Source organism: Cucurbita maxima, unplaced genomic scaffold (assembly GCF_002738345.1).
Source record: "Cucurbita maxima cultivar Rimu unplaced genomic scaffold, Cmax_1.0 Cma_Scf00002, whole genome shotgun sequence".
Lineage (NCBI taxonomy): Eukaryota > Viridiplantae > Streptophyta > Magnoliopsida > Cucurbitales > Cucurbitaceae > Cucurbita > Cucurbita maxima.
Window position 1 is genome coordinate 5,293,890 of NW_019272018.1, and position 27,906 is coordinate 5,321,795.

General features: G+C 36.7%; 7 protein-coding genes across 15 annotated transcripts in view; 6 read left to right on the forward strand and 1 right to left on the reverse strand.

Moving 5' to 3' along the window:
• LOC111497118 (AAA-ATPase At5g57480-like) overlaps positions 1-6,544 on the forward strand; it is a 9,323-nt gene extending 2,779 nt beyond the window's left edge. The window contains exon 2 of the mRNA XM_023147785.1: positions 6,246-6,544. Within this exon, the coding sequence (XP_023003553.1) occupies positions 6,246-6,249 (4 nt within the window). The 3' untranslated portion in view covers positions 6,250-6,544. The remainder of the gene's footprint in view (positions 1-6,245) is intronic.
• LOC111497173 ((DL)-glycerol-3-phosphatase 2) overlaps positions 1-13,735 on the forward strand; it is a 20,745-nt gene extending 7,010 nt beyond the window's left edge. Inside the window, exons 2-7 of one of the 2 annotated variants that reach the window (XM_023147880.1) lie at positions 10,769-10,887; positions 11,255-11,479; positions 12,090-12,150; positions 12,290-12,437; positions 12,563-12,642; positions 13,297-13,735. In XM_023147880.1, coding sequence (XP_023003648.1) covers positions 10,809-10,887; positions 11,255-11,479; positions 12,090-12,150; positions 12,290-12,437; positions 12,563-12,642; positions 13,297-13,429 — 726 coding nt within the window. In that variant the 5' untranslated portion in view covers positions 10,769-10,808 and the 3' untranslated portion in view covers positions 13,430-13,735. Of the gene's footprint in view, positions 1-10,662; positions 10,888-11,254; positions 11,480-12,089; positions 12,151-12,289; positions 12,438-12,562; positions 12,643-13,296 lie in introns of those variants that run through there. The other variant, XM_023147871.1, reaches the window with a different exon arrangement.
• LOC111497136 lies at positions 2,443-6,465 on the forward strand. The gene is made up of 6 exons (XM_023147809.1): positions 2,443-2,847; positions 4,134-4,248; positions 4,517-5,131; positions 5,301-5,409; positions 5,700-5,757; positions 6,183-6,465. The coding sequence occupies exons 1-5, from the start codon at positions 2,765-2,767 to the stop codon at positions 5,723-5,725; spliced, it is 948 nt and encodes a 315-aa protein (XP_023003577.1). The 5' UTR covers positions 2,443-2,764; the 3' UTR covers positions 5,726-5,757; positions 6,183-6,465.
• On the forward strand, positions 6,786-10,259 carry LOC111497053. Of its 4 annotated transcripts, none has more exons than XM_023147682.1 (2): positions 6,786-9,161; positions 9,890-10,259. In XM_023147682.1, exon 1 carries the CDS (start codon positions 7,213-7,215, stop codon positions 9,148-9,150), a length of 1,938 nt encoding a protein of 645 aa, XP_023003450.1. In that variant the 5' UTR covers positions 6,786-7,212; the 3' UTR covers positions 9,151-9,161; positions 9,890-10,259. The 4 variants fall into 4 exon arrangements, with proteins under 4 accessions (XP_023003450.1, XP_023003466.1, XP_023003459.1 ...); XM_023147698.1 differs by lacking the exon at positions 9,890-10,259 and adding an exon at positions 9,764-9,852; XM_023147691.1 differs by lacking the exon at positions 9,890-10,259 and adding an exon at positions 9,716-9,802.
• Positions 13,736-14,014: 279 nt separating the features above from the next.
• Positions 14,015-19,407, reverse strand: LOC111497038 (NADPH--cytochrome P450 reductase-like). Of its 3 annotated transcripts, none has more exons than XR_002720560.1 (19): positions 18,830-19,407; positions 18,669-18,728; positions 18,472-18,548; positions 18,296-18,353; positions 18,134-18,217; positions 17,979-18,015; positions 17,749-17,818; positions 17,475-17,666; positions 17,255-17,347; positions 16,899-17,124; positions 16,719-16,802; positions 16,473-16,624; positions 16,050-16,146; positions 15,422-15,571; positions 15,246-15,323; positions 15,018-15,140; positions 14,812-14,925; positions 14,311-14,443; positions 14,015-14,225 (listed from the first exon to the last, which is right to left on the reverse strand). XR_002720560.1 is itself a non-coding variant. In XM_023147658.1 (18 exons), exons 1-18 carry the CDS (start codon positions 19,175-19,177, stop codon positions 14,363-14,365), a joined length of 2,124 nt encoding a protein of 707 aa, XP_023003426.1. In that variant the 5' UTR covers positions 19,178-19,407; the 3' UTR covers positions 14,015-14,362. The 3 variants fall into 3 exon arrangements, 1 of the variants encoding a protein (XP_023003426.1); XR_002720559.1 differs by having other exon boundaries at positions 14,015-14,241; XM_023147658.1 differs by having other exon boundaries at positions 14,015-14,443.
• Positions 19,408-22,594: 3,187 nt separating this feature from the next.
• On the forward strand, positions 22,595-23,248 carry LOC111499680. Its single transcript, XM_023151318.1, has one exon. It carries the CDS (start codon positions 22,684-22,686, stop codon positions 23,203-23,205), a length of 522 nt encoding a protein of 173 aa, XP_023007086.1. The 5' UTR covers positions 22,595-22,683; the 3' UTR covers positions 23,206-23,248.
• Positions 23,249-23,651: 403 nt separating this feature from the next.
• On the forward strand, positions 23,652-27,621 carry LOC111499646 (replication protein A 32 kDa subunit B-like). Of its 3 annotated transcripts, none has more exons than XM_023151277.1 (11): positions 23,652-23,740; positions 23,827-23,970; positions 24,176-24,286; positions 24,361-24,458; positions 24,543-24,584; positions 25,244-25,318; positions 25,619-25,697; positions 25,807-25,899; positions 25,973-26,052; positions 26,927-26,992; positions 27,087-27,621. In XM_023151277.1, the coding sequence occupies exons 2-11, from the start codon at positions 23,866-23,868 to the stop codon at positions 27,169-27,171; spliced, it is 834 nt and encodes a 277-aa protein (XP_023007045.1). In that variant the 5' UTR covers positions 23,652-23,740; positions 23,827-23,865; the 3' UTR covers positions 27,172-27,621. The 3 variants fall into 3 exon arrangements, with proteins under 3 accessions (XP_023007045.1, XP_023007055.1, XP_023007037.1); XM_023151287.1 differs by lacking the exon at positions 23,652-23,740 and having other exon boundaries at positions 23,742-23,970; positions 27,087-27,200; positions 27,408-27,621; XM_023151269.1 differs by lacking the exon at positions 23,652-23,740 and having other exon boundaries at positions 23,742-23,970.
• Positions 27,622-27,906: the final 285 nt, after the last annotated feature.

Here is a 27,906-nt window from a genome sequence, read left to right on the forward strand (position 1 = left end):
AAAAAAAAAAAAAAAAAAAAAAAAAAAAAAAAAAAAAAAAAAAAAAAAAAGGAAAAAGAGGATTTAGATGCCGAAAAGGAGCACTCATGAGACGACATGAGTTATTTTTAACATAATTAATTTATTATTTTATTTCTTAGGTGGTGATTTTGACGTTGAGTTATGAGAAAAGGAAATATTTCATGGGTTGAGTCGAGTAGAGTAGATCTCTGGCCTACGTGGTGACAACTGACAGCTGACTCAGCTCTGGCTTTTTCTGTCTTTTCCATGTGAATTTCTTAATTTCTTTTTTCATTTAAAAAAAGAAAAAAGAATGTGAATTTATATTCTTCCAATCCTTTCACATCCTCCTCATTTTCTATGTTTTTATATATATATATATATATATATATATACTTTTTGCAATCCAAAATCAAAATTTTATTTTACTCTCCATCTTTCAAAAGGGAATATTTATTTCATTATATTATTATACTCACTATTTCCCACAATTCATTAAATTAAATCTTCGATCACTAGTATCATATATATATATGTTTTTTTTTTAATATTTTAACTTATAAATAAATGGTAGTATTTTCAAATCTACAACTTTTCAAAATAAAAAAGAACTTAATAGCCGATAAAGAGTTAATTATTATTGTATTAATGAGTTATGAGAATATGTTTGAGATATAAAATTCATCATAAAATGGATAAAAATAAATTTGAAGTCTCGACGAGAAGTTCATGAACGAATAGTTACATCCGACCTATCTATACCACATAATGTGTACATTCATTTTCGGTGGCTCCATCGTAAAAATTTTATGGTAAAATGTTAAATGGAAAATTAAAATATCTCTCAATATCTTTACGATTCTAGCCTTTTTTGTACTCATGGTATGCGGTTTCCTTCTGTGGAGACATCATTTAATAATGTTATACCTTTAATAATTATGCTTTAATTGTTTAATTGAGAATAATTGTAAATAATTAATTTAGGGAAAATAGGATATGGAAGAGGGGAGGATAATTTGGATAGGGAAAGATGTGGTGGGATAGGAAGAGACAAAAACATTATGATTATAGCGAAGAAATAAGAAATTAGAGGAAGGAGAAAAGCATTGATGATCTCTTATCAGTCGCATATGACATCTAAAAAACCCACCGCCCGTACGCAGAAGAAGAAGAAGAACAATAAAGTTATATAATAATTCATATATGTGATTTCCCAGCAGCCACGTTACTTTTAAAGCCCTTCTTTTTCATTCAGACATTAAAACAAACACTTAATGTGCCACTCAGTTTCCTCCCACAGACCCACCCCACCATTAACCCCCATTTTCTCCCTTCAATTATGGTGCCCTATTATTATTATTATTATTCTTACTAAGCACTGTTTATGATATCTAAAATGCATACTTTTGTAAGATATAGTCTCCTTTTCCGGTGTCTTCCAAATCAGCTAAGCATTCACTTGCAAATTTGTGCTCGAGTTGATTTGAGTTTGATGCTCTGATTCTCGCCTCAACCTATCCAACTTAGAGTACGGACAAATTTTAAAATTAATAAGAGTTTGGAAAATGAAACCGGTTAAATGATTTAATTAAAATTAATAAAGTTTGATGATGCTAGGAGCTAGCTAGTTGCAAAGTGACATTCGGTTAAAGAAACAAGAAATAGGTATGAAATTGGAGAGTTTCTGTTTATATTATTTATTTAATACCTCAAAATTGACTGCACTGCACAGTGTGCCCATTTTTTTAATCTTTGTTTTCAAATAAAATAAATAATCCTTATCTCACAAAGATCAGAAGCATATCCCTCAATTTGAATATCTTTTCATTTATTTATTATTATTTTAAATTAAAAAAAAAAACATAATATAGCTAGAAAATAAAAAAAATTGGTTTAGCCCAATTAGGCCCAACTCTCAAATTGGGGACTTTGGATTCGAACATATTGGGCTTGGGCTTAGAGAAGCACGTGATAGTCCGTACATATAATTAGTCACGCAATTATTAAAATCAATTTGAGTGGAAAATAAAATAAATAAATAATTAGCTGACTCATTACCGAACCCTTTCACACAATTAAGTCACGCAATAAAGAGAATCCAAATATTTTATTAACGAGATAATTATTGTAATTTAATACTACAGGTGGTTGGCTATTGGGCTCTGCTTATTCTGGATGGGTCGGTCAACTGAGAAATAGGTGACCGCAAACTGCCCGAACAGATTCGGCAGCTCACTCTTTCTTGTCGTCTTCCCTCTCCAACAACCGACGCCATGTTTGATGTTTCCTTTTTTCAGATGGATTAGGGCATTCGAACCGAGTTGATCGAGCGGTTAGGATTAGATCGTGGATATATGGCCAATTGGAAGCTTCCACGTCATAGAAACTGGCGTGGTGAAATGCAGTGGATTAAAACTTGCAAGTTCTGCAAATAAGATTGAAAGGAAAAGGAAAAGGAAAAGGAAAAGGAAAAGGAAGGACGAAGGGGAAGGGAAAGGGAAAGTGAAAGAGGAACGGAATCGCTTTTATATCTCTCTCTTTCTCAATTCTCTGTTTAATTTATTAGCGGAGGAGAGGGAAGGAGGGAGTGAAGTATACGATTTTGATTCTTCCTCTCCTTCGTTTTCTTTCGTTTCAAGCCTTGCGATTTATTCATCCCCGGAAATTCTGAATTGTTGGTGGGTCGATTCAGCGCCTCGCACGGGCTACGATCTTGTCGTCATATCGTTGACCATTTTATGAGTGATTACCGCCGCGGTTTGAGATGTTGGTTGCACGGAGTTTTGATTTATGGCAGAAAGATGCTTTCTTTTCCGCCGCTGAGGAGGTGCAAGAATCGGCCGACATGTGAGTTCTGTATTGCATCGAGGGTTTGGGTATTCTGAGCATGAACAAAAGGGGTCTATCTTTCGATTGATTTTATTTAATTTTCCTTTCTGTAAATTGCTTTTGAGTGCGTGAAATTCTCCATTTTTCTTGCTTTGATATCACGTGGGTATGATAATTTGATTCCGATGTGAAGAATTTATTAATGGTCTTGGCTTTTAAACTGCGCGTTCCATCCACCATAAATTTCTTTGGTTTCCTGGCTTTTGCTCTAATAATTCTTCAAATCGTGTTCTTGTACCTGCATATTCCTTTTTGGGTCATTCTTGTTTCGATTCAATTGGTATATGGTTATGCCTTGGAATCGTTGTTTGTTATGTTATTGAGAGAGTGAAGTCAGGAAGTGGAAAGGGGAAGGAAGATGCTAAGTAGTTTTTTATTGATGTTGGAGAACTTCATGATTTGACTATGATATTTCATGAAGTTCAAAACGTTGGAGGGGGAGGATGGTTAAGCAATCGGATATGTTGCAGACTAGTTCGAGCTGTTTTCATATTGGTACCGTCGTATTTGATGTCAATAGCTGATGAAATGATGCGCAGTCTTACAAAGAGAACGCATAGTCAGGTTCTTGGCTTGGCTAGTGGATTTGTTAAGGATTATCACCATTGAAGTTTTGCTGAGAGCCTTCTTTCGTGTCTAAGGCCACAATTGGCGTGTTTTACAGTGGCGGGGCGGAGAATTTGAATAATGATGTGTGGCATGCCCTTTCTCATTGAGAGCACATAGTCGTTTATCCTAAAGTTTGAGTTTGTATGTTGTTCAGAGATTGAGATTAGGGATTCATAAGTTGTGGGACAATATTTGGGGTGATATATTCCAACGCTTCTTATGGGTTCTTAATTCAAATTTGTTTCATAACTATCTTTTACTTTTGATTCTAAGATTCTTTTATGTCATATCCGTTCTGGATGGACTTTCTTGGCCCCTTTGTTTTCTTTCATGTGTCTCATTCAAAGTTCCTTATATATGTGTGCGAATAAAAATCTCTCTCCTGCTCCTGCTCCTGCTCGAATAATAACTAATAGCAATAACTTCATCTCTATCTGTGCTTTTAGATTTTGTATTTCTTTTCATCACTTCCGCTTTGTCTCTCTTGTCGATGAGTTGAATCTACTATTGATCGTTCCTCCGGTTATCACTTTGTTAGATAAAATTATATTGTAACAATGTTATACTTGTTCTTTTCCGCAAGATCAAATCTGATTGGTTTGAATTCTCTCATGTTTCTTCTATATAAATGTCAGATTGGAATCAATATATAGGACATGGTTAAGAGAGAGAAAAGCAAGGTTAATGGTAGATGATTTGGATGCATTTACCAGGGAGTTGCGAACTGCTTTGGGAACAACCAAATGGCAGGTGATTAATATTCTGTACGTAATTGATTCATTTCTATTTCCGAAGTTGAAAGTCTCAGACATTCCTACCTCGTATGTTGACAACTATGACACAGACACAGATTTGTTTTAGGTTTATCTTCTCTTATATTCAGCACCTTGTTTCTTAAATTTTTATTCTGTATGACACCCCAATTAACTGGCGAACACTGGTTTTCTCCTTCAATTCCCTTGTCTTTGAACTCATTTGCATTGATACTTATACATGTCAACTCTGGATGCATGTTTAGTTAGAAGAGTTTGAGAAGGCTGTCCGGTTGAGCTACAGACACCATGGGGATGATACTAAGCTGGAAAGACATAGACAATTCATTGACGCCATTGAAAACCAAATATTTTGTGTTGAGGAATCATTACGTGAATATTTTGTTGAGGAAGGCAAGCAACCCCTTAAATGGGTAAACCTTAATGAGGAAGAATGTGATGATTTAGCTGCATTTCTCTCTGGGACAACTGCTACTATACGAGGTCCAAAAGATGAAATTTTGGAACCTATGCCTTCTTTTGAAGAATCTACTCATGAGACTTATAGTAAAAGACGAGAAGAAAGCAGTAATCAGAGCAGCCTAGATATTGGCGATAAAGTCGAAGAAACTCAAAATGTAATTTCACGTGCAGGGGAAGATGTTGTAAGCCATCCAGAAAGGATGGCCAATGCTAGGAGAGTGTGGAGTTCACCTAACTTTGGTTCTATGACAATTGCTATTCCTGATGAGGATGAGTGTATAAACCCAATTCCAACTGTCGAGGCCACACCTAAAGATAAAGGATCTAGAACAATCCTCTGGAGGCAAATTGGGCGGGAGTTTCTTCCAGCAAAGGTTGCTGGTCATGCATACAATCAGGTAGATTTTTCTCTCGTTTGGAGAAGTAATACTACATAGTGAACTTTTACGAGCATGAAAAGCGAACGCTACTAATGTTTGACACTGGTAATGAGGCCCATTTGTTTTATTTGAATGCGACTGCAATCGGGAGGTCGCTAATGGATATTTCATATTTTTGTTTTGCTAGCTCTTTGCTAGGTTTTTGGGCCGCAGACAATTCCAGAGTTCAAGGAATCTACAGCGTGGTTGCTCAGTTCAACTTACACTTGCTCTGATGTTAACTATTTTTTTGTTGGGTAAGTTCCTCAGAAGCTAGAGCATGCATTTTAAAAGTCAAGGAGTCTAGCCGACATAGGGAGCATGATGAAAGGATACTATTAATAACAGCATATAGACTTCTAACTTGCATAATTTCTCTGAGAAAAACCTTGCAAGAGATGTGTGGAGTTTTCTCGTTGTACTCAGAAATTCGTAATACTTGTGGTGTGATGCATTTTGATATCATGGTAGAATAATATGTCTGAGAAAATGTTTGAGGGTTGTTGTGGTATTTTTCTTACCTGCCTTGTTCTCCCACCTTGTGCAGTGCCTTTTGTACTTTATTCAACTTGACGGTCCTGTAGGAGACATCTACAATATTTCAGGTACCTCCTCCTGTTTAAATGCCTCATTACTTGAATTGCAAATGGAAATAAAAGCTTTGAGTCGGTACGTTATGCACATCTTAGGAAGTTTAATGAGGCCGTCAATTATTGGGATGACGAATTTACAAAGTGAATGCCTATTTCTGTTTAAATGTCTCATTGTTCTTTTCTGTCTTTTTTCTCCTTTCTTCCTCCTCCTGGCCGTCACGGCCTACTGCTATCACCATTGCCGCTCACCTTCTTTCTCCTCTCTTCGTTTGCCTTATGCACATCTTTTTCTTTGGAAGTGAATGCGTATGATGTTAGTATCTGATATTGGTTGATAGTATACTTTTTAAATCTATGAGGTGTGTGTATACCATACCATACCATACCATACCATTTGGTTGGGGCAGTTCTGAATTTGGTTTTCCTTTTGTATGCAGCGGTCACTACAGATTTAGATCTCAACGCTCTGGAGAAATGAAGGTGTTTTCAGAGGATTGAAGATGAAGAAGAAGAAGAAGGCCTATTGTATTTCTGTTGCTATGAACAAAGTGAAAAGGCAACAAGAATTAGGATATAATTAATAGAGATATTGTACGATTTACTACAGTGTGTCTAAAACCACAAGCTGCAAAAGAATCTCGTATAGAACTGTGCTTGTCTGTCTATTATGTCTTCAGGGATTCTACTGGGAAACCAAAGATTGATGCTTTCCTGTCAAAATTCTCTCTTTAAATACAACTTCCTTAGGTGGAAGGAGAAGGTTTTTTCTCTATTCATATAAATACCATCAAGTTCAATCAATTTCTCGTTGCATTATTTTTCAAATCAACCATATCCTACCTGCTTGCCAATTACCCAGAATTTCTGTGCACCAAAGCCTCAACTATGGAGGATTCAAATGAAACGTGATCATAGTTCATGAACTGCGTGGCTTTTATAAATGATCAAGCAATGATTAGTAGAATTGATAATTGGCACTGTAGCCTCTCTTAGCCTCTCTCCTAGCCTCTCCTTTGAGGAAGGAATTTTCTCTCAACTTTTGTTTATGTAAAATAAGAATTTTGTTGAGTAGGAAATGTGTACATATACGTAGAGCCCAGCTGAAAGATGCAAATTTGTAGGCTCCGCCGCCACGGCCCCATCAGCTCAAATTCCAGTTGAGAAGCCCAAATCAGAAATCTGTCGTACCATTCACTCGCTCTCAACTCTGAGTTTCCGTTTCCGAGTTCTTTCTGAATTCTGATCGATCTCGGCACCAACTGCGATTTCGCTTCGTCGGAGACGCTATTCAACGAGCTTAAAGAAGCCGCACTTCAAGATCATCCCCTTCCAAGTATGTTATTGTTTTCATTTCTGCTTACAAATTCGACCTCAGAACCCTAGAAGTTAGAACCAGGGATTACAGTCCATCCCCTCCTTTAAAGGCCTTGGATCAATTGCTATCAGATCTGGATCCATCATTCCACCATGTCCTCCTGTTTAGCCCTTGCTCTGCAACCTGCTAATGGATCCGATATCCTCCTACAAACTCGCGAATGGTTCCCTCCCCCGCGAGCGCTAGTTGCCCTATCCTCCTTCCGTCAGATGCGATTGGCCTTCGCTGTCACCAAGCACCAGAGCCACCACGCATCGACCGTCCTTGGTGATGATTCCTCGCTCGCCGATTCTATTGCCTCACTTGGTGATGATCCTTTGGCTGCCTCTAATGGTCAGGTTATTGTCGGTGTGGAGAGCCGCTACCGAGTTGTCTATCGCCTCGTCAATGGCATCTATGTCCTCGGCATCACCACTGCCGATCAAGATAATTCTGTTAATGTCTTTGAGTGTATCCATATTGTAAACCAAGCTGTCAGCGTCGTTGTTACGGCCTGTCGTGGTGTTGATGTCACACCTGAGAAGCTTAGCCGGAAATACGCCGAGATTTACATGGCGTTGGATATTGTTCTAAGGGGTGTCAGCAATATTCGACTTGCGGCAATGCTTTCTTCGATGCACGCCGATGGTCTTGCCAAGATGGTTCATTCAGCCCTTGATACAGAGAATAAGATTCGTGGGGCTGATAGTTGGAATGCCATGGAGGTTCACTCGATTGAGCATGAAGCCAATGTGCAGGCATTTTCAAGTGCGCGGTTTGAGCTACCCGCGGAGACTCTCGAAGCTGGGGATGAAATAGCTGCAACTCTTGCTCCTGTCACTCAGAGTGTAAATGAGCAACAGGATCAGCAGCAGCAGAAGACTGAGGAGCCCGCTGCTGAGCATGATCCATTTGCGGCAAGTGACATGATTAACAAGCCTGAAGAGCTCGTGAGCGGGTTCAAGAAGAATAAGGACCCTTCTGCTACTGATTTGACTATGGTGTTGGCGGGTCTTGAGGTGCCAACATTGCCACCTGCGGAGGCCACTCAATCAACTCATATTGGTGTTGAGGGATTCGAAGGAAATTATGGTGGTATAGAATTCAGTACTGATCAAGCTACAATGGAAGAAACTTTTGAGGGCTTCGGTGATGCTTGGGGTGGAGGATTGGATCCATCTGAGTTCGTAGGTCCTGAGAAGGTTAAGAAATCAGAGGGTCTTGGTGGGTTGGAGCTCTTGCAGACCGGAAGTGATCCAAAAGCGGCTGTTGCTGATGCTAGTGGTGCAGCAACGCCACTTGAGAATTTGGTGACTAAAACTGAAATTAAGGGTCCCGAAATGTATATCGTCGAACAGATTAGTGCAGAGTTCAGGGAATCACTGCTGGCAAGAGTAGGATTGATGGGAGTTATATATTTGAAAACTTTGCCAACTAAAACCTCAGATGACAAAGAAACAGAGTTTTCTTTTCGCGTTGAGGATACAGCTCCAGTTAAACGATTTGTCGTGCAGGGTTCTCGTGTTAGTAGTCTTGGAAATGGAATGTTTCACGTGCGAACAGCACCTGTAAATGAGCCCATACCAATTATCAAGTATAGCTTGCTACCTAGATTAACCCCATTGCCTTTGAGAGTTCGTCTCATACAACGTCATAGCGGGACTTTACTCTCAGTGATGGTTCAGTATGCTGCGAACCCTGATTTGCCATTTCCTTTGAAGGATGTGACTTTTACTCTGAAACTACCTGTTGATCCTACATTGTTAAAGGTGTCTCCAAAAGCTGTATTGAATCGGTCTGAAAAAGAACTAAAATGGCATGTTCCCGAGATTCCTTTGAAGGGTTCTCCTGGTCGATTGAGAGCTAGGATGCCTGTGGATCAGAACGAGGAAGATGAAGGAGAAGAACTTGAAGTGGTTGGTTATGTGAAATTTTCAGTTCAAAGTTATAGGTCACTATCTGGGATTTCTTTACGGCCGGCTACGGAGGGTAAGACAGACTTCTATGAGACAGAGCACAAATTTGAGTCTGGAGTCTATATATGCAACTGAAGTCTTTAAAGGTATTTGTTCTTGCAGATGGTTTGATTTTTATTTGGTCGTAGGTATGTGTTTTTGGTTTGTTTGTATGAGCTTAGCTTGTAAGTTGAAGTTGTCTATCATTTTTTGCATTGTTTTCATTTATATGAGCACATGATTTGTTGTTCCTGGTATAATATGATTGTACATCACTGAATTCTTTGGGCTTCACCAATGAACTATGTTTGACCTATCACTAGAAACTTCTGTAGGAGGTAGGAGCTTCTTGCTAATTGTAGAGATAGATGCGAAATCCCAGTAATACTTTCCCTAATCTTTTTCTATCAGTTCATGCATGTCTATCGTTATCTAACTTAACTGAAGAAGGTTTTAAATATTACATTGGGTATATGTTGATGGTACGACTTTGGGCTCGATCTTTAGTTCTGCTCGCTAGACATTTAAAAGACCACTCTTTATGCAAGTTATGATAAGCCGAAGCCTGATAGTTAATTTAGACTGGTTTAGATCCACACATTACTACCCTATTACTAGTAATTCTGTCCTAATAGCTTTCCTATCATATTCTTGTGGAAAGAGAGCTCAACAGCCGTACCTGAATTACGTTCTTCCTTTCAAACAGTAGTAAGGTCGAGCGTGCAAGAACTGAAGTAATCGCTTCGCCCTCAGGATTTCCATTCTCCTGTCTGTCTGTTTGTGCTTGTGTTGTTGTAAATATGGTGCAATTCTGTTTTGATTCATTGTTTTGCAGAGGATGAAATGAGTCCACTCTTGTTCAGATAGACCAATCTCAACTGAAACAACTGCCTTTATCCCATTGATGGTTGATGTTGAGATCTGGATGGGAACCTCCAAACGTAGAACTGAGAGCATGCCTTCTGCAGTAACCCTGGGTCTAACAAAACTCACTCTCATCTCACATGGCTGCAACACACTTTATAATAAGGGCATTCCAATACCCTCCCATGCAAAGTTTGCCCCCGCTTCAAGTTAAAATGGGACGTTCATTTTTGCCCTTTTTACCACTATTATTCTTCTCCTAGTTCTACTTTCACTTGGGTTTTTCAAATATATGGCTTTCCTACTTCCATTATTTTATTTTTGCTATGTATAAGATTTCTAAGGAACCTATTTTATGTATTTAGTTTCTTCAATAAAACCTAAATTAGATATTTAAAATAAGATATTAGTGGAAAGGATGGATATTCAAAATATTAATTTTTTTTTTTTTTAAAACTATTTTAGTAAAAAATTTCTTAATTGTATTTATATTTCATTTTAATATTGATGTATATTTCTAGAAATATTATTTACTCCTTTAATATATTTATGTATAATTTATATTAATTTCCTGTTTATAAAGGTGGATTTTATTTGTGAAAATGATTGTTATTATTTAACTAATTTAGTTTAAAGGACTAATTTTATTATTTATCAATCCTATATCAACTAAAATTGAATATTTTAAAATACAGAAAGAATAAAATTAAAAAAATATAAAGACAAAAATCATATTTTAACGCCATTTTTCTCAACAATATATTGGCATAAAGCCTACACGCGCGATGCTTCAACTCTTGCAGAGCCCATCTCCCAATAGACTTCTTCGGAACTTCCTGCTCAATTCGAGATCCAAACCTCTCCACAATCGCACTGCAACAACAGTTTCAATGGCGAATCTTTCCTCCGACGCCCCTTCCAGAGGATCTATCACTCATATTATCTTTGATATGGACGGCCTGTTATTGGGTAAATTCGTTGATCATCTTAACTTTCCCTTCTTCACGCCCTCATTATTGCGTTTTTCATTTCCTTTCGTACCATGCTCTCATTTCTGTATATATGCTGTGGATCTTCATCTGCTAATCATGTTTGCATATTGTTCAGTGATGCTTCTTAGCAACTTGCATTCTACTTGCTAAACTATGTACAATTTTGAAATTGTGATGCTCTTGAATGGACTGGGCATGAATTTTTGGTCTTAGCATGTCATGTAGTTGTTTTCAGTTCCATCTGCTCTTCGGCAGTGAGGAGATTTAGTTTAAACTCTTCTCCTAGATCTAAATATACTTTCTGTTAAATTTTCGTGAACTAATTGGTAACCCTTCTGCTGCAGATACTGAGGGGTTTTACACTGAAGTGCAACAGAAAATACTGGCAAGGTATGATAAAACTTTTGATTGGTCACTTAAGGCAAAGATGATGGGTATGAAAGCTATAGAAGCTGCTCGGGTCTTTGTTAACGAGACGGGGATTAGCGATTCTCTTAGTGCGGAGGACTTTCTTGTGGAAAGAGAGGATATGCTACGAAGCATGTTTCCGAATACCGAGGCTATGCAAGGTTAGTGTTAGCAGTTGTGACAATGGTTGATTTGATTTGATGCTGATAATCATTTCTATAGTTATGTGGATTTCATTCCGTTTAAGTCAAATTGGAGAGAGATGCAGCAGCTAGCCTTCAATTTTTGGGTATGTAAATTAGATTTACATTGTTGTACTGCACCACCATGATATTAAGACGCTTAGATAGTGTTTCAGCCAAAAACAACAAGATTCACCTTATTTATGTCAAAAATTAGAACTGGTGGCTGGACATAGATTTCTTTAAAACAGATAAGCGTAAGCATTGAAAATTGGCCTTGCTGATATGTAAACGGTGAGATCCCACGTCGGTTGGGGGAGGAGAATGAAACATTTTTTAAACAAGGGTGTAGAAACCTCTTCCTAGCAGACATATTTTAAAAATCTTGAGAGGAAGCTTGAAAGGGAAAGTCGAAAAAGGACAATTGGGCTACAAAAATATAAGAGAGACGAGACAATCCACAACATTCTTAGTGACCTGAAATTTCTCTGTTCTCTTTCTACACACTAGCGAGTGGTTGATGTTTAAATTAATAATTTTTGTTGTCACGAATTGCTTTTAGTTACCTTCACTTTCCTATTTATTGTAGGAGCTAGCCGGTTGATCAGACATCTTCATGCAAAAGGAGTGCCATTTGGCTTGGCAACTGGGTATAACTAATTTATATGATAGTTCATTGCTTAGCCTTTCATATCATAAATTCCTGCCATTCTTATGCTAATCCTAGTTCCTTCTCTCTTTTTTTATAATTTGTATCTTTACCATTATATATCTGATGATTTTCAACAGATCTCATAAACGCCATTTTGAATTAAAAACACAAAGACATGGTGAACTTTTTAAGTTGATGCACCACATTGTTCTTGGTGACGATCCTGAGGTTAAAAAAGGAAAACCATCTCCGGATATATTCCTTGCAGCTGCTAAAAGATTTGAGGTATAGTTGTAACTTTTGATTCAAAGTCTTGGTTCACTCATTTACTGCCGTATAAGTGCTTCCCTTTCTTTCTTTTTATATTTTTGCTTCGAATTGATGATGGCCGTGTCACATTTTTTATACAGGAGCATCCTGTGGATCCACAAAGAATCCTTGTTTTTGAAGATGCACCGTCAGGTGTTCTTGCAGCTAAAAATGCGGGAATGTAAGTTTCGGAATTTGAAGTTCTTGCTTAGTGTCCTTAAAACTGTTTTTTTAACATTCAACTTGAACTTGAAAGGATGTGTGGCCTTTACATCATATCATTAAGTGTCAGATGCCAACAACAGGAATGTTGTCACCCTAGTTGATTAACTACACCTAAAGTGTTGCCCATGCTTTTAGCTCTGCATATTCTATATTTTCAAAATGGGGCTGGGTTCCTTGGTTTAAGACTCAAATATTCTAGTTTTTATGATGCCACTTTCTGAATTTAAATATGCAGAGACCCATTAGTTTCAGAAAATCCATTATAGGTTTACTGGGAGAACAAATATAGTCCATGATTGATTAGATTATACTTCATGCCCTTCTCCTTTTCTAGCTTGGATATTTGTCCCTAGATTTGTCTTATTAGTTCTTTATACTCTTGCAAGTGTATAGCTTGTAAGTAGAATCTGGCATGAAGTCATGTAGAAGTTGACACAGAACCAGCTAAACTTTCATATTTAGTTTTCAGACTAAATCAATATGTTTACGCAAGTGCAAGAACAAAATTGGAAGTAGGAAGGTATAGAAAATAGAATCATAATTAATCTGATTGTAACAATTTTGGGTATTGTAATGGTCACTGAAACCTTCTATTGCCATTGCCAAGCAGGAATGTAATTATGGTTCCAGATCCAAGGTTGGATAGTTCTTACCTTGGTGACGCAGATCAGGTATTGAGTTCCCTCATGGATTTCAACCCCAAGGAATGGGGTCTGCCTCCGTTTGAAGATTCAGAAAGCTAATGCCTCGCATTGGATTCATGCTCTGCTGATGATACAAACAATCTTATCATTCTAGTGGAATATCCACATTTCAAGAGAAGGTTATCTATCAGATAGTTTGCCTGGCCTTCCTCGCCAAAATATGAACTTTGATTCTCATTTTTAACTTTGTTAACAATCGATCTCCTCGAGACAATTGGATCTCGAAATGCATTTACTAAAGATCTTTCAATTGCTCAATTGCTCATTTCAATTATTGCAATCTTGTATCAGAATTTCTCATATCTCATTCAAATAACTCAAGATTTTCCTTTTTCTTTTGGACTAGCCACCATTTGTACACTCGAATGTCTTTGTATTCCCCCTTCCTCTTCCTTTTCCTTTTCCTTTTCCAGTGTAAAATCTAAAAAGCAATGAAACTTTCATTTGCATTCATGGATTTTAGTTTCCCTCACTTCAGTTAGCACCAACCAAATAGGAACATCAAAGATGTGTGTCGAAAGAAAAGGGAGCATCAAAGATGCGTGTTGCCAGTTTAAGACGCGCGCACACACAGTGAGTACGAGAGCTTGCAAGATATGTAACAGCTGAAGTAGAAACAAGTAATGAGACAAATTCTAAATTATTTCATCCGTTTAATATTACAGCAAATGTATATGAATTTGAAGGACTTGAACCATCTTTATTGGTTCGTACTAGAACAAGAACGCTACAGAAACGAGAGCTGTAACTAGTGACTACATCTGTGTTCTATAAATTACACGAACAAAAGAATCCTTCATATCTGCTGTAACTTCTGCCATGCTGAGAAGAAGACCCAGCAAAACTCCCATCTAAGTGATCGACAAAGGGACTCAATTTGGGAACAGCTTTCGCAATAATTCACTCAAACCAAAATTTACCTTTCTTTAAATATTCTGCAATATGCCTCTGGATATCACATGGGTGGAGTTATCACCACACATCACGCAGATACCTTCCGGTCATTTGCAGATTCTTCACCATGCTCTCAGCTTTAGAGCTGTCGAGAGATCCCTGGAATTGACATCCAGCAACGTTAGTTAGCCCAATGAACAACGGTTTTAATATATGCACAGAAAACAAATTTTAACTGTTGGAAGGCTGAGCTATTCACGGAGAGTCAATAATGAAGTTCTAAAGAGGGGGAGGGGAGCTGGATGATAAGTGTTCTTGCGTAGGCGAACAATGTGTAAAACTGAACTTAAGTGATCGAAGGGCTTGGCCTTGGGTTCTCTTAAAGAGTCTTGCATATGATTAGACTATCCATTTCCCTCGAGTCTTCCCTCTTTTTGTTTTAACTTGTGAGTAGATGGAAAAGGCAAATTCGATGTGTATGAACACAAAAAGAATCAGAATGCATAGAAAGGGACTTGTGAAAATACCTTCTCTTGCGCAATAGTATGGAGAGTTCGGTGGACATCCTTAGCCATCCCCTTTGCATCACCACAAACATATAAGTAAGCACCTTGTGATATCAAATTCCAGATGTCTGAAGCCTGCATATTTAAAGGGGAAAAAGGGCTTTAATATCTTCTTCCATTAATCCACAAGCATATCGGTCGAACACTTGTTAATATTATATTTTCACCTTCTCTGTCATTTTATGCTGCACATATTCCTTTGTTGGCCCATCACGTGAGAAGGCAATAACCAACTCGGAGAGTGCACCAGTCTCAACATAGTTGTTCAGCTCATCCTCGTAGATATAATCCTTCAAGAGACGAGGCAAAAGGAATTAGCTTGAAAATTGATAAACAAACAACAATATATTTCTTCAACAGCCGAAACACAAGTGAATCTGGGAACTTAGCAATACCATTCTACGGTTTCTGCATCCAAAGAACAATATTGAAGGCCCCAATTCTACTCCAGCTTCTTTCAAAGCTAATCTTTCCTGAAGATAAAAGTAATTCAACTTGTTTATTGTCTAGAAGAGCAAAAGTCAAGCAGAAGTAAGCCAAGGGACTTGAAAGCAAGTATGCAAGCAGTGACCTGTAAGAAACCTCTGAAAGGAGCCAATCCAGTTCCAGGACCAACCATGATAATAGGCACTCTACTGTCTGCAGGAAGCTTGAAGTTCGATTGCCTCACGAAAATTGGAGCCCAACTACAATCATGGCTTTTCTCCATGGGCACAGAATTCTGAAGAATGCAGAAAAAATTATTAAAATCACAAAGTAAGCAGGTGACCAATAATATGAGCTGCAATCTCTAGATATTATCTGAACCAAATGATAAAATTGTCAAACAAGTACACAGACAGAATAAAGCATGAATTTGACGATGATAAAGCTCCTTCAAGGTCAGAAATCATTCTATATGTGCTTCCAAAAAAATGACCCTACACAACTTTCTAAGTGGAAAGCCTTCACTTATCAGAATATTAAGACGAAAAATAGCAAAACTAATGCAGGAAAAGAAAATATCATCATAACGTTTCAAGTTTAACATGAATCATTTACATATTAACCATCTGAAGATGCTCAGAAACCCTAATTATTTGGGACTGTCGCTCTTCATCTAACATTGAGTAGCTCTCTGAAAAATTATAGCGTCTTGGGCATTATATCAGATTTGTCTTTGCACACACAGATGGAAGCAAGAAATAAATGAAGCATACCTTCATCCAAGTTGAGCACACTCCTTTATGAATACGTCCTGTTGGCATTTTGTCATAGACTAAAGCACAAGTAACATGAATTCGAGATGGAGCCATCCTGTTAAATGCACAAGATACAGATATCAACACCTCACAGAGAAAGGGAGATACATGGGTGAAATTCTTTCCTAAATTCTTGGAACAAAACATCAAATCTTTCACCGTCTATCAGAACTTAATTCCATCAACTCCCCTAAAATCCTAACGTAAAGTCCTTTCCTTGCGACTTATATTTACAACGTGCTATTCCAAACCGTGTATGCGACTTAGACCCTTCATTCCATCCACACAAATTTCTCTTGGGTGTTATGCCAAATCTGTCCAAAGAAATTCCAATAGATGATAAAAATGCTAAGAGAGAAAAAGTCAGGAAATTATAAATACCTTGGAGATGATGATATGGAGTAGAATCGAGGCTGCAAGCGTGGTGCAACAGCAGCAAAGAAGACACCAAGTGGGGGCTTAGCAGAAGGAAATTCAGCCATGACCTCAAGAAGGCTTTTCTGGCAACCAATCACAGACTGGGCATATTCATCCTACACAATTTTAACCGAAGAAATAAGTGGGTGAGAATTGATAAACAGAAAGGCATCCAACTAATCATTCAATATATCCAGGTTAAATCACTACCTTCCCAGCAGGTGATGCAAGATATCTTAATCGGTCGGCCTCTACAGGATTTGAAGCATGTGCTGCTAGTGCGAGCAACACTGACTGAAAATGCATACATTAAGACTAGATTAATCACCTCAATTAACATATAGATTTCCTAATGAATCAGAAGCATGAAGCAATAATTCCAAAAAATACCTTCTTGGGTGAATTCAAGAGATCTGCATATCGAGTCAATGCTGTTCTGAGGGTGCAGGATGGAAAAGGAGGTGGTAAAGAACTTCCACCTAGTGGAGTACCATCCTCGTTGTCAGTATGTATGGAGAAATATGTTTCAGGAGACAAACCCAATAAGTTTAGTGCCTCATCCACAGTCTCAGTTAAATTCTCACAGTAAACTCCAACATGATCCCCTGTTTCATATCTGAGAAAGAGAGCAGATGTTGAAAGGCAGTGTAATGCAATTAAACTGTAGTACAGATATTTAAATAAAACTACCAATAAACTATAGTTTATCTTTCAGAAATATCAAACTCAACTTGAGTGCTACTTACTTGAGTCCAGACCCAGAAATATCAAACTCTAGATGAGAACACGAACGATCGGATGCTGGCGTATGGAGCTCCTTCCTCACAACCACATTAGATCTTCATGCAATAAAACAATCAGTTAGATTCCTCCTACGATTCCTTCTACTTTTCCATATCGTACAAATTTCCAGAGGGACACAAGGTTTTGCAAAAATTAAAACTCAATACATCAAATTCTCACAACCTGAATGGATGTTGAGCATCATATACAGCATGACCATTTGCATTTATCCAGTTGTTCTCAGCAGCTACATCTTCTTGATCATGGAATACAACTCGATATTCTGATACGGCAGCTCTGTAAGGTGTGGTCACTGCTGTTGCATCATCCTCATCCCGAAGCAACTGATCCAACTCAGGCCACAATAATTCTCGCCTAAAAACAGCAGCAAATAGTGTAAGTACGAGTGGACAATCTTCTTTAATTAACATCTGTAAAAAAGTCACTTTCTCCGTACCAAGCAGTGAAGTCATCCTCTATGCATTGATCGTCATCTCCAAGACCAACTTTCACAAGGCGCTGGCCTCCTGCAAACAAAATAATAAATTTTATTGATAACCGTAATAAATTTTAAAAACCATCTTCAAAGAAACATTAATCTTCGCCCTAATCTTAAACATGTTCTCAAGATTTCCTATACTTATGGTATCCTAAAAAATGAACATCAGGAAGAAAACAAGAGCATACCCTGAGCCTCAAGCACCTCATCTGCCACTATTGCAATCTGTTGGTCACCAACGAAAAGATAAATTTAGTCAACATCTTTGAATTTGAATCAGACACAATGAAATAATCAACAGTGACAATCAACGCCTAGCAATTTTTTAAGGAAGCATTGAAACCTTATTAAAATGCTCATATTGTCTGTTGCCAAGGCCAAAGACGGCATAATGAAGGTTCTGAAGCCACTCCCCTCTCTCTTTCCCCTAAAAACATGTATATTTAAATCAGCAAAACAATTCTAGTCATCCGCACAAAATGAAATATGCGGAAAGAAATTTTACCTCGGTGAACCATTTATAGAATCTAGCGGCATTATCAGTGGGCTCTCCATCGCCGTACCTGCATTCCTCACCAATTAGCCACTTGAAGAAAAAACTAGAAACGGACTTTAAATCTTGAACTGAAAACGAGAAATCAAAGTAAAAACAGGAAAGCTTGCGTGCAGGTTGAAACTCACGTTGCCAATAAGAAGAGAGCAAAAGACTCGTTCTTCAATTTCACTTCGTATTCATCGGAGTCAGCCCCATAATCATCCTGCGTAATGAGGTCCAACTCCAAATGTCAGCACCATAAGTTCGTTAACAAAAACCAGAATGTACCAAAAGGTCACCACCAACATCACAGGCACAAAATAAGAAGAAAAAAAAAACTTACCAAATCAATAACTCTAAATGTGGCCTTGTCGTACCGTGCTTTTGCCTCCTCACATAGAGCCTAATAATAATAACAGTCATCCGTAAGCAATAGCCAAAATTTTATGAACAACAAACGAATTAATGAAAATTCACGTCTTCGAGAGTTTTTCGTCAGCAAACCTTAGCAAATCCTTCGGCGGTGCCTGTCTGCGTACCGAAGAATATCGTAACCTTCTTCTTCCCGTCTTCAACTTCGGGCTCCGGCTCCTTCGAAATTAACGGCTTAGGAAGCACCACGGTCTTAACTTTCCGATTTCCAGATCTCCGCCACACGAGAACAACGAAGCAGCCAATCATGACCGCAATCGAGGTTGTTAAGATCGCAACGAGCTCGCGATTCTCCAATATAGCTGAGGCAACCTCGCTAGTCGACTGAAATGAAGAATTAAACGGGTCCATCTTGCCCTTAATTATAGCCGACATGAACTCAAATGGAGAAGCCTTCATAGAATTCGATTCCGATTGCATGCGGAATCCGAAACGAAGAAACTGAACACCTCACTGGAATCCGGTGGCACCGAGATGATTTAGCCAAAAGGAAAAAGACCACCGGAGTCCGTTTAAGAATTGGAGAAGCTGTATAAACTGCAAATGTGAAAAGCAGTGTAATAAAATATGCAGGAACTCCGCTGCACGGCGGCGGAGGAGAAAGAGGGTAGCGGAAGTGGTGGCTGTGCGGAGGCGTTGAAATAGAGGAAACGGTAGAGGGACGTGTTTATATTGTGAGGGCAAAGAAGCGCGTGAACGATCCAACGCCAAACCAAACCTAACCAGTCAAACCCACCTAACACCATGCTTTTAACCATGGTTAACATAACCGCCATGCCCCTCCACGTGCACATTCCTTTTATTTTTCCTTAATTTCTTGAGAAACCCCTTCACATTTATTTATTACCTTTTTTACTTCAGTAAATTATATAATATAATATTTCCTTTTCAAAAGTTAAATTTTTTAATAACTAAAAAAAGACAAAAATACATTTTAACTGAAATTTCTTGTAGCTAACACACACAAATAAAAAGACCGAACATAGCATAGTTCATGCCCATAATTTCTGTTGTTTTTGTTCCAATCTGATGACCCCTTTTAAATGATAATCACTGTTTTTAACCATCATATTATATTTACATAAATAGATTACGCTTTTCTTCTTTTATCATTATTATTATTATTTTTTATTGAAGTATTAAATCAAATATAGAGAAAATCAAAATTAAAAAAAAAATAAATATAAATTTAGACATAGCTGAATGGTTGAATTGAGATTAAATTTAAAAAAAAAATAACGTGGAAGTGCATGACACCAAATTAATAAATTACGATATCCTGATTTCCTTGCATATAAAGTCGCTCGTGTTTCACGTGGCTAAAAACTACTATAGATCCGATTTTCCTACATCTCCAGTTATTATTTCCAGATTTTAAAATTATATTATAATAAATATAATTCTAAACCCTTCCATTTGCAACATTTTCTATTTGGAGAACAGCCACTGGCACACTCAGTACAATTTATATATATATATTTTTTTTTCATCCTCGTGGTCGTACAGAATATTATTGAAAATCATTGGTAACATCAATACTAGTTTCTAATTTAATTTTGTACACTTCATTAATCATTAATCGAGGGCGAAGGCCAGCTCGATTTTTTAAAACACAAAATTTCAATTCAACGGTTTGGTTAAGAGTAGCTCAAGTTGTTCGATATTGGCCTACATTATCTCAATTCATGTGATATATATATATATATTTGAATAAGTGTTTATTCAAAATTGATATTTTAAATAAAGAATAAGGTTGAATAATAGTAATATAGCCGATAAATCTATTAATTAACGGTTGAGAGGGTTGAGAGTCGAAACGTGAGGACGAGAAAAGGACTTTGGGAGTCGGTGGTGGGAATCCGGTGCTCGGAAAATGATTCTTGAATGACCACACATTAAAATTATTTATTTTTTAACTTCCACCTACCCTTTTCCCTCATTAATTTCTTCAAGTTGACATTTTCTTTTTTTCTAAAGTCAGCCCCATAATTATTTTGACAATCAGTTTTAATTTATTTATATATCATTTTTACGAATTTAGTTTTTTATTTTTTTAAAAAATTATACCTTTTTTTATTTTTTTTTAATTTTATAGTGATGAGATTATTTTTCTTAATAAAATAGCATATTTATAAACTTACTTTTAAAAAAATTAAATGATAATCCACAAATTTGAATGCATTGTTTTTTCTTCCAAAATCCATTAACCTATGCAATTTTGTATGCATTCGCTTGTCAACAAATCCATTTGTTAAAATAATATGAAGCAATGACCAGCCAACCATTTTCATTTGTTAAACCATACATTTAACAACTCATTTTCAATCAATTTCCTTCCAATTATGAATATTTTTTGTCTGTCAACCCTTTTTTTATTTATTATTAATTTCAAAAAAAAAAAAAAAAGTGGTGAAACAACATTTTATTTTTATAAATAACAAAAAAATTAAGGAAAATTTCCTTCTCATTTTACCCTTTCAAAATATTGCTTGGATTTATAAAAAAAAAAAATTTAAAATATGAAACACAAAAATATAGAAGTGGGGAAATAATGTGGAGCCTGAAGCATTTGGGTTAAACCCATTAATCGCTAAAATTCATCAAGCCCTAATCCACAAGATGTCTCTTAAAAGGCTCAACCATTAATTCAGACGTTTCCATATAAAAGCCCATATTCCAACTCTCAAATACAAAATGAAGAAAGAAACAAAAAAAATTATATATATATATATATATATATATATATGTATACATTGTTGGATGATGAAAGTCCCACATCGGTTAATTTAGGGAATAGTCATGGGTTTATAATCTAAGAATACACTCTCCATTGGTATGAGGCCTTTTGGGAAGCCCAAAGCAAAGCCATGAGAACTTTAAGAAAAATCCACGTCATTCATTGAATTCATAGACAGTACAAACTAAATAAGGATTTTAATGGTAGCCATCCTTCATTAACATTAAGCTAGATTCATTATCGTTGAAATTTGATTCAATTAGAGATAACTATAAGCTATCTATAAATAATTTATAATAAAGTAAGTTTTGCAAAGAAAATGATTCAATTTTTTTAAAAGTTCAAGCTTTGACGGGAAATGTCACAGCTTATGACAAAGAAAGAGACAAGGTTAAGGTTATGATAATGATAGGGTAATTTAAGGGTTGGGGTATTTAATTAATTACATTAAAGTGGAAATGGAATAAGGTTTGAAGTGGAAGAGTACTAAAGAAGAATCCAAACAATCAAAGCTATTTCTAATGAAATGGTTATCATGGTTCCAAAACAACATTGGACAGAACAACTTTATTCGACAAAAGTCATTTATTTAATCATATAGACTAATTTTAATTTCTAAAATGGTGGATATAAAATTCGTCTCGACGTGATTGTACTAGAGGAGTTGTTTCACGTTTGGTAATTAAGAGAAATATCGTGATTTTTTACGTATATTGTAAATTAATGAAAGGAAGAGAGGGGAGATGTAAAAATGAAGCGACGTTAGGTAGCGAGTCTAAAGGGTTAGGTGATTGAAAGTGCAAAGCCAAAGCTTCCTCGACCCCTCAACCATGACTAATTTTTCGCATATGAATACAAAATATTTAGTAAATAAACTTTTTTTTTCCACCACCACCAAAAAGCCAATAAATAAAAAAAAATTAAAATAAAATAAAAGGTTGCCATCGTAACACAACAAACAAACTCCCTAAGTTGTCCCTAGCACAACGAAAGATTAGATTAGATATTTTAACCTAAAGTTTATGTACAAATTAATCAACTCCCTAAACCCATATTTATTCCCACATTCAATACTTTCCTCATGCCCCCGTCACATCACAAGCTCCTCAGTTTAATCCCTTTATAAACACACACACACATATATATATATTAATCTAAATTTTGAGATGTTGAGTTATTAGTTTGGAGTATGAAGGACGAGAAAGATGATGCCGAATTTGTGCTGTCTTTGGATAATCTTCCATCTAGATGCTCATCTTTGGGTTGCTCCTCTCGTTTGTACTACTACAGGCGAACCACGGAAGGGGTTCCCTTTCAGTGGGAGATGCAACCGGGGACCCCCAAGGATCCGCCATACACGGAGGCCGTTACGCTGCTGATCACTCCACCGCCGGCTGCGCTAAGCCTACGCCCGCCGAAGCCAGCGAGGACTCACGGTAAACAATCGTTGTTTCTGTTGTTTAGGCCGTGGAGGAAGCAGTCCAAGTCCAAGAAGCATTCTTGTTTGTCAGATGAGTTTGAGGATGGACGGACGAGATTTGGGTCTTGTGGGTCCCAATGTGAGTTTATCCAATCACCATGCGAGCCAAAATCTTCTTCTTCTTCTGCTTGGTCGTCGTTGCCGGCGGCCGAATCTTCCGCTCACCGGCGGTTGGGATGCGGTCCGTGGAGGATCAACCCACTTAGAATTGCTATTGGAAGGCGAGTTTGATTTCAAATATTCTCTCCTTTCTTTATTGCTTAGTAGATTTTGTAAATAAATACATAAATAAATAAATGTTTTTTTTTTTGTCTATTTTTATTGATTATCCGCAATCCATTGTTGAATTAAAAAAAAATCTTAATTTTGTAAATTTCATTTGAGTGATTCTTTAACTTGAATTTTGGAGATAAATAAAAGAATAAATTTGAAATAATGAAAAAAAAATCAATGTATTTTTAAAACTAAATAAAAAAAGTCATAAACTAATAAATAAAGTCAGGCAAAATTCAATCAATAATGCATTCGAAATCGATTAAAAGAATGTTTACAAAAATAGTCTCGAAAGATTTTTATAGCTAACTACAAATGTATGTATGTATGTATGTATGTATGTATATGTAAGGTAAACTTTCAGAGAGAGAGAGAGAGAGAGAGAGAGAGAGCGCGAGAAAACAAGCATAAGGGCAAAAAAGTAATAGAATTCTGTTATCCGAAAATTGAATAAAATAAGGCTCCGAGAAATGGCGGGAGGGAAGCTGAACTGGTACTTATAGGTTTTAACAAATAGAAAATTTAGTTTCGAAACTGCTCTTCAATTTGCTCTCGATCGGTCACTTGATGCTCTTGTAGGGTTTGAAGATTCTTCGCTTGAAGCATTACAGTAGAAGAATGATGTATGGAAGTCAATTCGATGGCAACGCTGCCTTCTCCGGTGGCGGATTCATGCCATCTCAGGCCACCCAGGCCCCTGATCCTTCCTTCTCGCCGGCGAAAGTACGTTCTGTCTCTAGATATAATATTAAATCTCTTTTGGATTCCTTCCATTTCTGAATGGACTAGTCTCTGCCGTTCGGATTTATAACATGCGTATTAACGTTTTTTTTTTTGGAATTGGATACGCATGTTTACCTTTCTTATCTCCTTCAGAAAGTATATTATCTATTAAATGAAGTCTTATATTTTTTAGTCTAATTTGCAGAATCGAGATGTCCAGTCATTGCTTCCGTTAACAGTGAAGCAGATAAACGACGCATTCCTGTCTAGTGGTGATCAATCAAATTTTGTTATTGATGGCGTCGATGTTAATAATGTTAGTGATTGAACTTGTATGTTTTGTTTATTTTTATTCGTTGAGTTACTTGTTATGAGCTGCAATATGTTCAGGTTAAGCTTATAGGAATGGTGCGCAATAGAGCAGGAAGAATTACTGATGTGACTTTTTCACTGGATGATGGCACGGGATGGATTGATTGTAACAAATGGTTTGTTATGCTGCTCCCAATATGATGGAAAAGAAGTCAAGATGTTTCCCATGTTGATATCGATTTTGTTTGTTGTATCTATAGGGTCAATGAAGCTGCAGATTCAAGTGAAGTTGAGGGAATACTGTAATGTTCTTTTTACCTTGTCCTAATAACATGAAAAAAATTCCCTCAAAATCTTGTAATTTAAAATTCTCATGATTGGTTCTTCAGTGTTGCCTAGAATCTGTTGTTATTTAGGATGGAACTTTGGAACTTGACATATTGTAGACATGGAGTTCGAAAGGAATTTTGTGGTTCTTAAGTATTCGTTCAAGGAATTCTCTTACTAATTTTTAGTACAATGAAATATATTGACCGAGCGCCAAGGAAAATCTGCAAACTAGCTGTTTTGAATTAAGCACTACGGACTCAGAAATTTCACACACAAATATTAGAATTCAAGTAAGCTTAAATCTAGTTAAACATGATTCAATATAGATATAGTACGCCCTCAGTTTGTAGCCTGAATAGATCTTTATGAGCATGCCTGTGAGGTTATGACAAAACCAGTAGTCTTATTCGTATATATGTGCAATTCATTGTTCTGCCTTATCCTACGGGAGTTTGTATTTTTTTTTTCCAGCCAATGGATGACTAAGTTTGACCTGAAATTAAATCTTGAGAGTTTTGATCATTTGGGGGATGGGTCTGCTTATTTGGACTAAGTGATGTATTGAGTCATCTCTCTGAAATTTTTCTCCTTTTAGCGAATCTTTTTTTTAACTAAGATTCTAATGCTTCAGGGATGGCATGTACGTCCGGGTCCATGGCCACTTGAAAAGCTTCCAGGGAAGAACTTTGAATGTCTTTTCTATCAGGTATAACATAGTTTTTCCGTAGTTCTTTTGAGGTCTCTTGGTTATTTTATTTCAGAGGGATTTGGTTTGTGAGTCAAACTGTATTAATCCAGTTCTTGAACTATAGTGGTTATGAGTTTATGGTCATAATTTTAGCAATTGAACTGAGATGAGACGCAGTAATTATGATTTTGCACCAGTTGAAATTTTGATATTTTTGTAGCTTAATCATTGCATGAGCAGCTCACCACATGCAACTTATGTACTTGATTTCCATAATATTGCAGTGGGGGATTTTGATGTAAAATATTTGTTTTCCAGGCTTGTGACCGACTATAATGAGATCACAAGTCACTTCATTGAATGCATATATGTTCATTTTTACAACACCAGGTTACAGGTATTAATCGAGCCATTTCAAATTTTAGTTGATTTTTTTTTAGGCGAAAAGTAATATTCATTGTCTTATCTGCTTCTCTTTTTGGGTTATGTTTATATTATGCTGATAGAAACAACAAAGTAGCAGTATGACTACTCAGCCACCGGTGCCAAATTTATCTAATACTCCTATGAAAGGATATCAAGCTCCCATTCTTAATCAAGTAAGATTGTAGTTCAATCCACATGTGGTGAGCTACAGTTTGTTTATGCATCCTTCTGACGATCCTTTTTCAGTATTCTGGTCAAGTAGGTGGTGATGGTTGGAAGAGCCTTGAGCAGAAGATTTTAGATTTTTTGCAACTTCCTTCATGCGAGTGAGTGTCTTTTAACAATGCTGCATATATTTTCACTTCATATTCTCCACTTTTATGTCCGTACTTGTTTGTATGCATAGTTACGAAAGGTGATTCTTTTCCAAGTTTTGTCCTAATATTCCTTTTAGTTTTGGTGACCGGTGTATGCTTATTTCTTTATTTTTTTTTTTTTATATTTTTTTTTTTTTCTCTTTTTCATGATAGATAACTGGCTTCTTGAGGGGATACTCGACCTCCATAGCTTGATGTTTATTATTACTTATTAGGATCCTCAAATAACTCCAGCACTCTTGTATGCCTTACCAGTCATTCAAGCGGTCATAGAAAAGGTTGTCCCTAGATGAGATTTATTGAGAAGAGTTGTGGTCCTAATCTTACTTAATTGGTATTTCCTTTAAGAGCATCTAATTAAGTATAGAATGGTACAACATTAAAAATATTTGTCTCGATATAAGCAACAACCTATAGTGTTACTTGTACTATGTTGAATGATGCATAAGGTTTGTTCGAGTGTCATGATTGATCCTGAATATTTTGAGCGAGGGCAGTAATAATTAGGGCTCATTGTAGTTTCTTTATCCAATTTCTTATGGGTTTGTATTATGGTTTCTTTTCTTTTTGAATGGAACGTCATTTGTCAAGCAGATTACATGATATAGGGATGACCTGTTCATCTTTTCTTGGTATAATTGCCTCGGTCTATGTTGCTCTCTTTCTGAAATTGATTAGTGTTATGTTTTTTTCTTCTCCTTTATTTTTTTTCTAGTGAAAAACAAAGTCTGGAATGCTCCCTCACCATTTTCATTCCCTGCTCATCTGTTTCTTAGTTTTAATTTATTATTGGGATCTATATATTCACTCTTCCTATGTTCAGTACTGAGAGGGGTGCACACCGTGATGTCATTGCTCAACATCTTAAAGTTCCTCTCGAGAAGCTCATGTATTACTCTGTTCCTCACACTTCTACTTGTCGGCAGCACTTATCCTTCAAATAGGGGTTAACTAAGCATACCATTTTGCTTATTATTTTGCAGTCCAGCTATGAAAAATCTTGAAGAGGAAGGCCTGATGTACTCAACTACTGATGAATATCACGTCAAATCAACTGCCAACGGTTGACGTCTCTATTATGGTGTAGATAAGGCAAGGTTAGTTCCTGCCGTCCTTGTCATCTATGGTTGAAGTTGGGAAAAATATTTGTAGCCATATATATGATCCGTTCAGAACAGTTTTAGCCTCTACTAACTTGCCAGCGAACAAAAAAAGATACAATGAAAACCAAAGCCCCCATGACCATGACTTGCTGAAACTTTTGTAATGACATTTGTCTCTGCGACATTTTTGGAATGCAACAGAATAGGGAGCAGCCTGCAAAGGTGGATTTGGCCGATTCCCAGAATCTAAGGGTATGTTATTTCCAATCCACAAAAACCTGTAGCTTATGTTTCTTCTGGTGAAGTTAGAGGCTAGACCATTGTTTTTTGTTGATATATACATGCATTCCCAAGCTCAAACCTTAACTAAAATCCTCTGTCTTTTGTGCTTTAATAAACTTGTCTCTATTGAATCGTAATCCTTAGGAATCTTAGATGTCTTTATTAGGTGGTTTTAAAGTATGGTAATTATTCTTTTTAGATTGGTGTTTCTCATACATGCCCCTTTAAACCCATAAAATCAGGACTACCACTCTAAATGACCCTTAGAGCCTTTTTGGCGTGATACCTTTCCCTCTGTGCTTGTATTTTTGGCTGAGAAGGATTGAATACCTGTATAGCCTCTTTGGCTTTCTTAATAAATTTAAATTTTTGTCAAAAAAAAGACAAATTTAAAATCTTAAATAAAAAATTGATAATA

Excerpts from the sequence above, each read along its gene's own strand:
- LOC111497053 (XM_023147682.1), top strand. The coding sequence starts at position 7,213 with ATGTCCTCCTGTTTAGCCCTTGCTCTGCAACCTGCTAATGGATCCGAT.
- LOC111499680 (XM_023151318.1), top strand. The coding sequence starts at position 22,684 with ATGAAGGACGAGAAAGATGATGCCGAATTTGTGCTGTCTTTGGATAAT.
- LOC111497038 (XM_023147658.1), bottom strand. The coding sequence starts at position 19,177 with ATGCAATCGGAATCGAATTCTATGAAGGCTTCTCCATTTGAGTTCATG. Across the intron at positions 17,125-17,254 it reads ATTTCTGGGTCTGGACTCAA|ATATGAAACAGGGGATCATG; the intron begins GTAAGTAGCACT and ends TCTCTTTCTCAG. Across the intron at positions 15,141-15,245 it reads GATGCAGAAACCGTAGAATG|GATTATATCTACGAGGATGA; the intron begins GTATTGCTAAGT and ends CGTCTCTTGAAG.
- LOC111497136 (XM_023147809.1), top strand. The coding sequence starts at position 2,765 with ATGTTGGTTGCACGGAGTTTTGATTTATGGCAGAAAGATGCTTTCTTT. Across the intron at positions 4,249-4,516 it reads TGGGAACAACCAAATGGCAG|TTAGAAGAGTTTGAGAAGGC; the intron begins GTGATTAATATT and ends ATGCATGTTTAG. Across the intron at positions 5,132-5,300 it reads CTGGTCATGCATACAATCAG|CTCTTTGCTAGGTTTTTGGG; the intron begins GTAGATTTTTCT and ends TTGTTTTGCTAG.
- LOC111499646 (XM_023151277.1), top strand. The coding sequence starts at position 23,866 with ATGATGTATGGAAGTCAATTCGATGGCAACGCTGCCTTCTCCGGTGGC. Across the intron at positions 23,971-24,175 it reads CTTCCTTCTCGCCGGCGAAA|AATCGAGATGTCCAGTCATT; the intron begins GTACGTTCTGTC and ends TCTAATTTGCAG. Across the intron at positions 24,459-24,542 it reads TGGATTGATTGTAACAAATG|GGTCAATGAAGCTGCAGATT; the intron begins GTTTGTTATGCT and ends TTGTATCTATAG.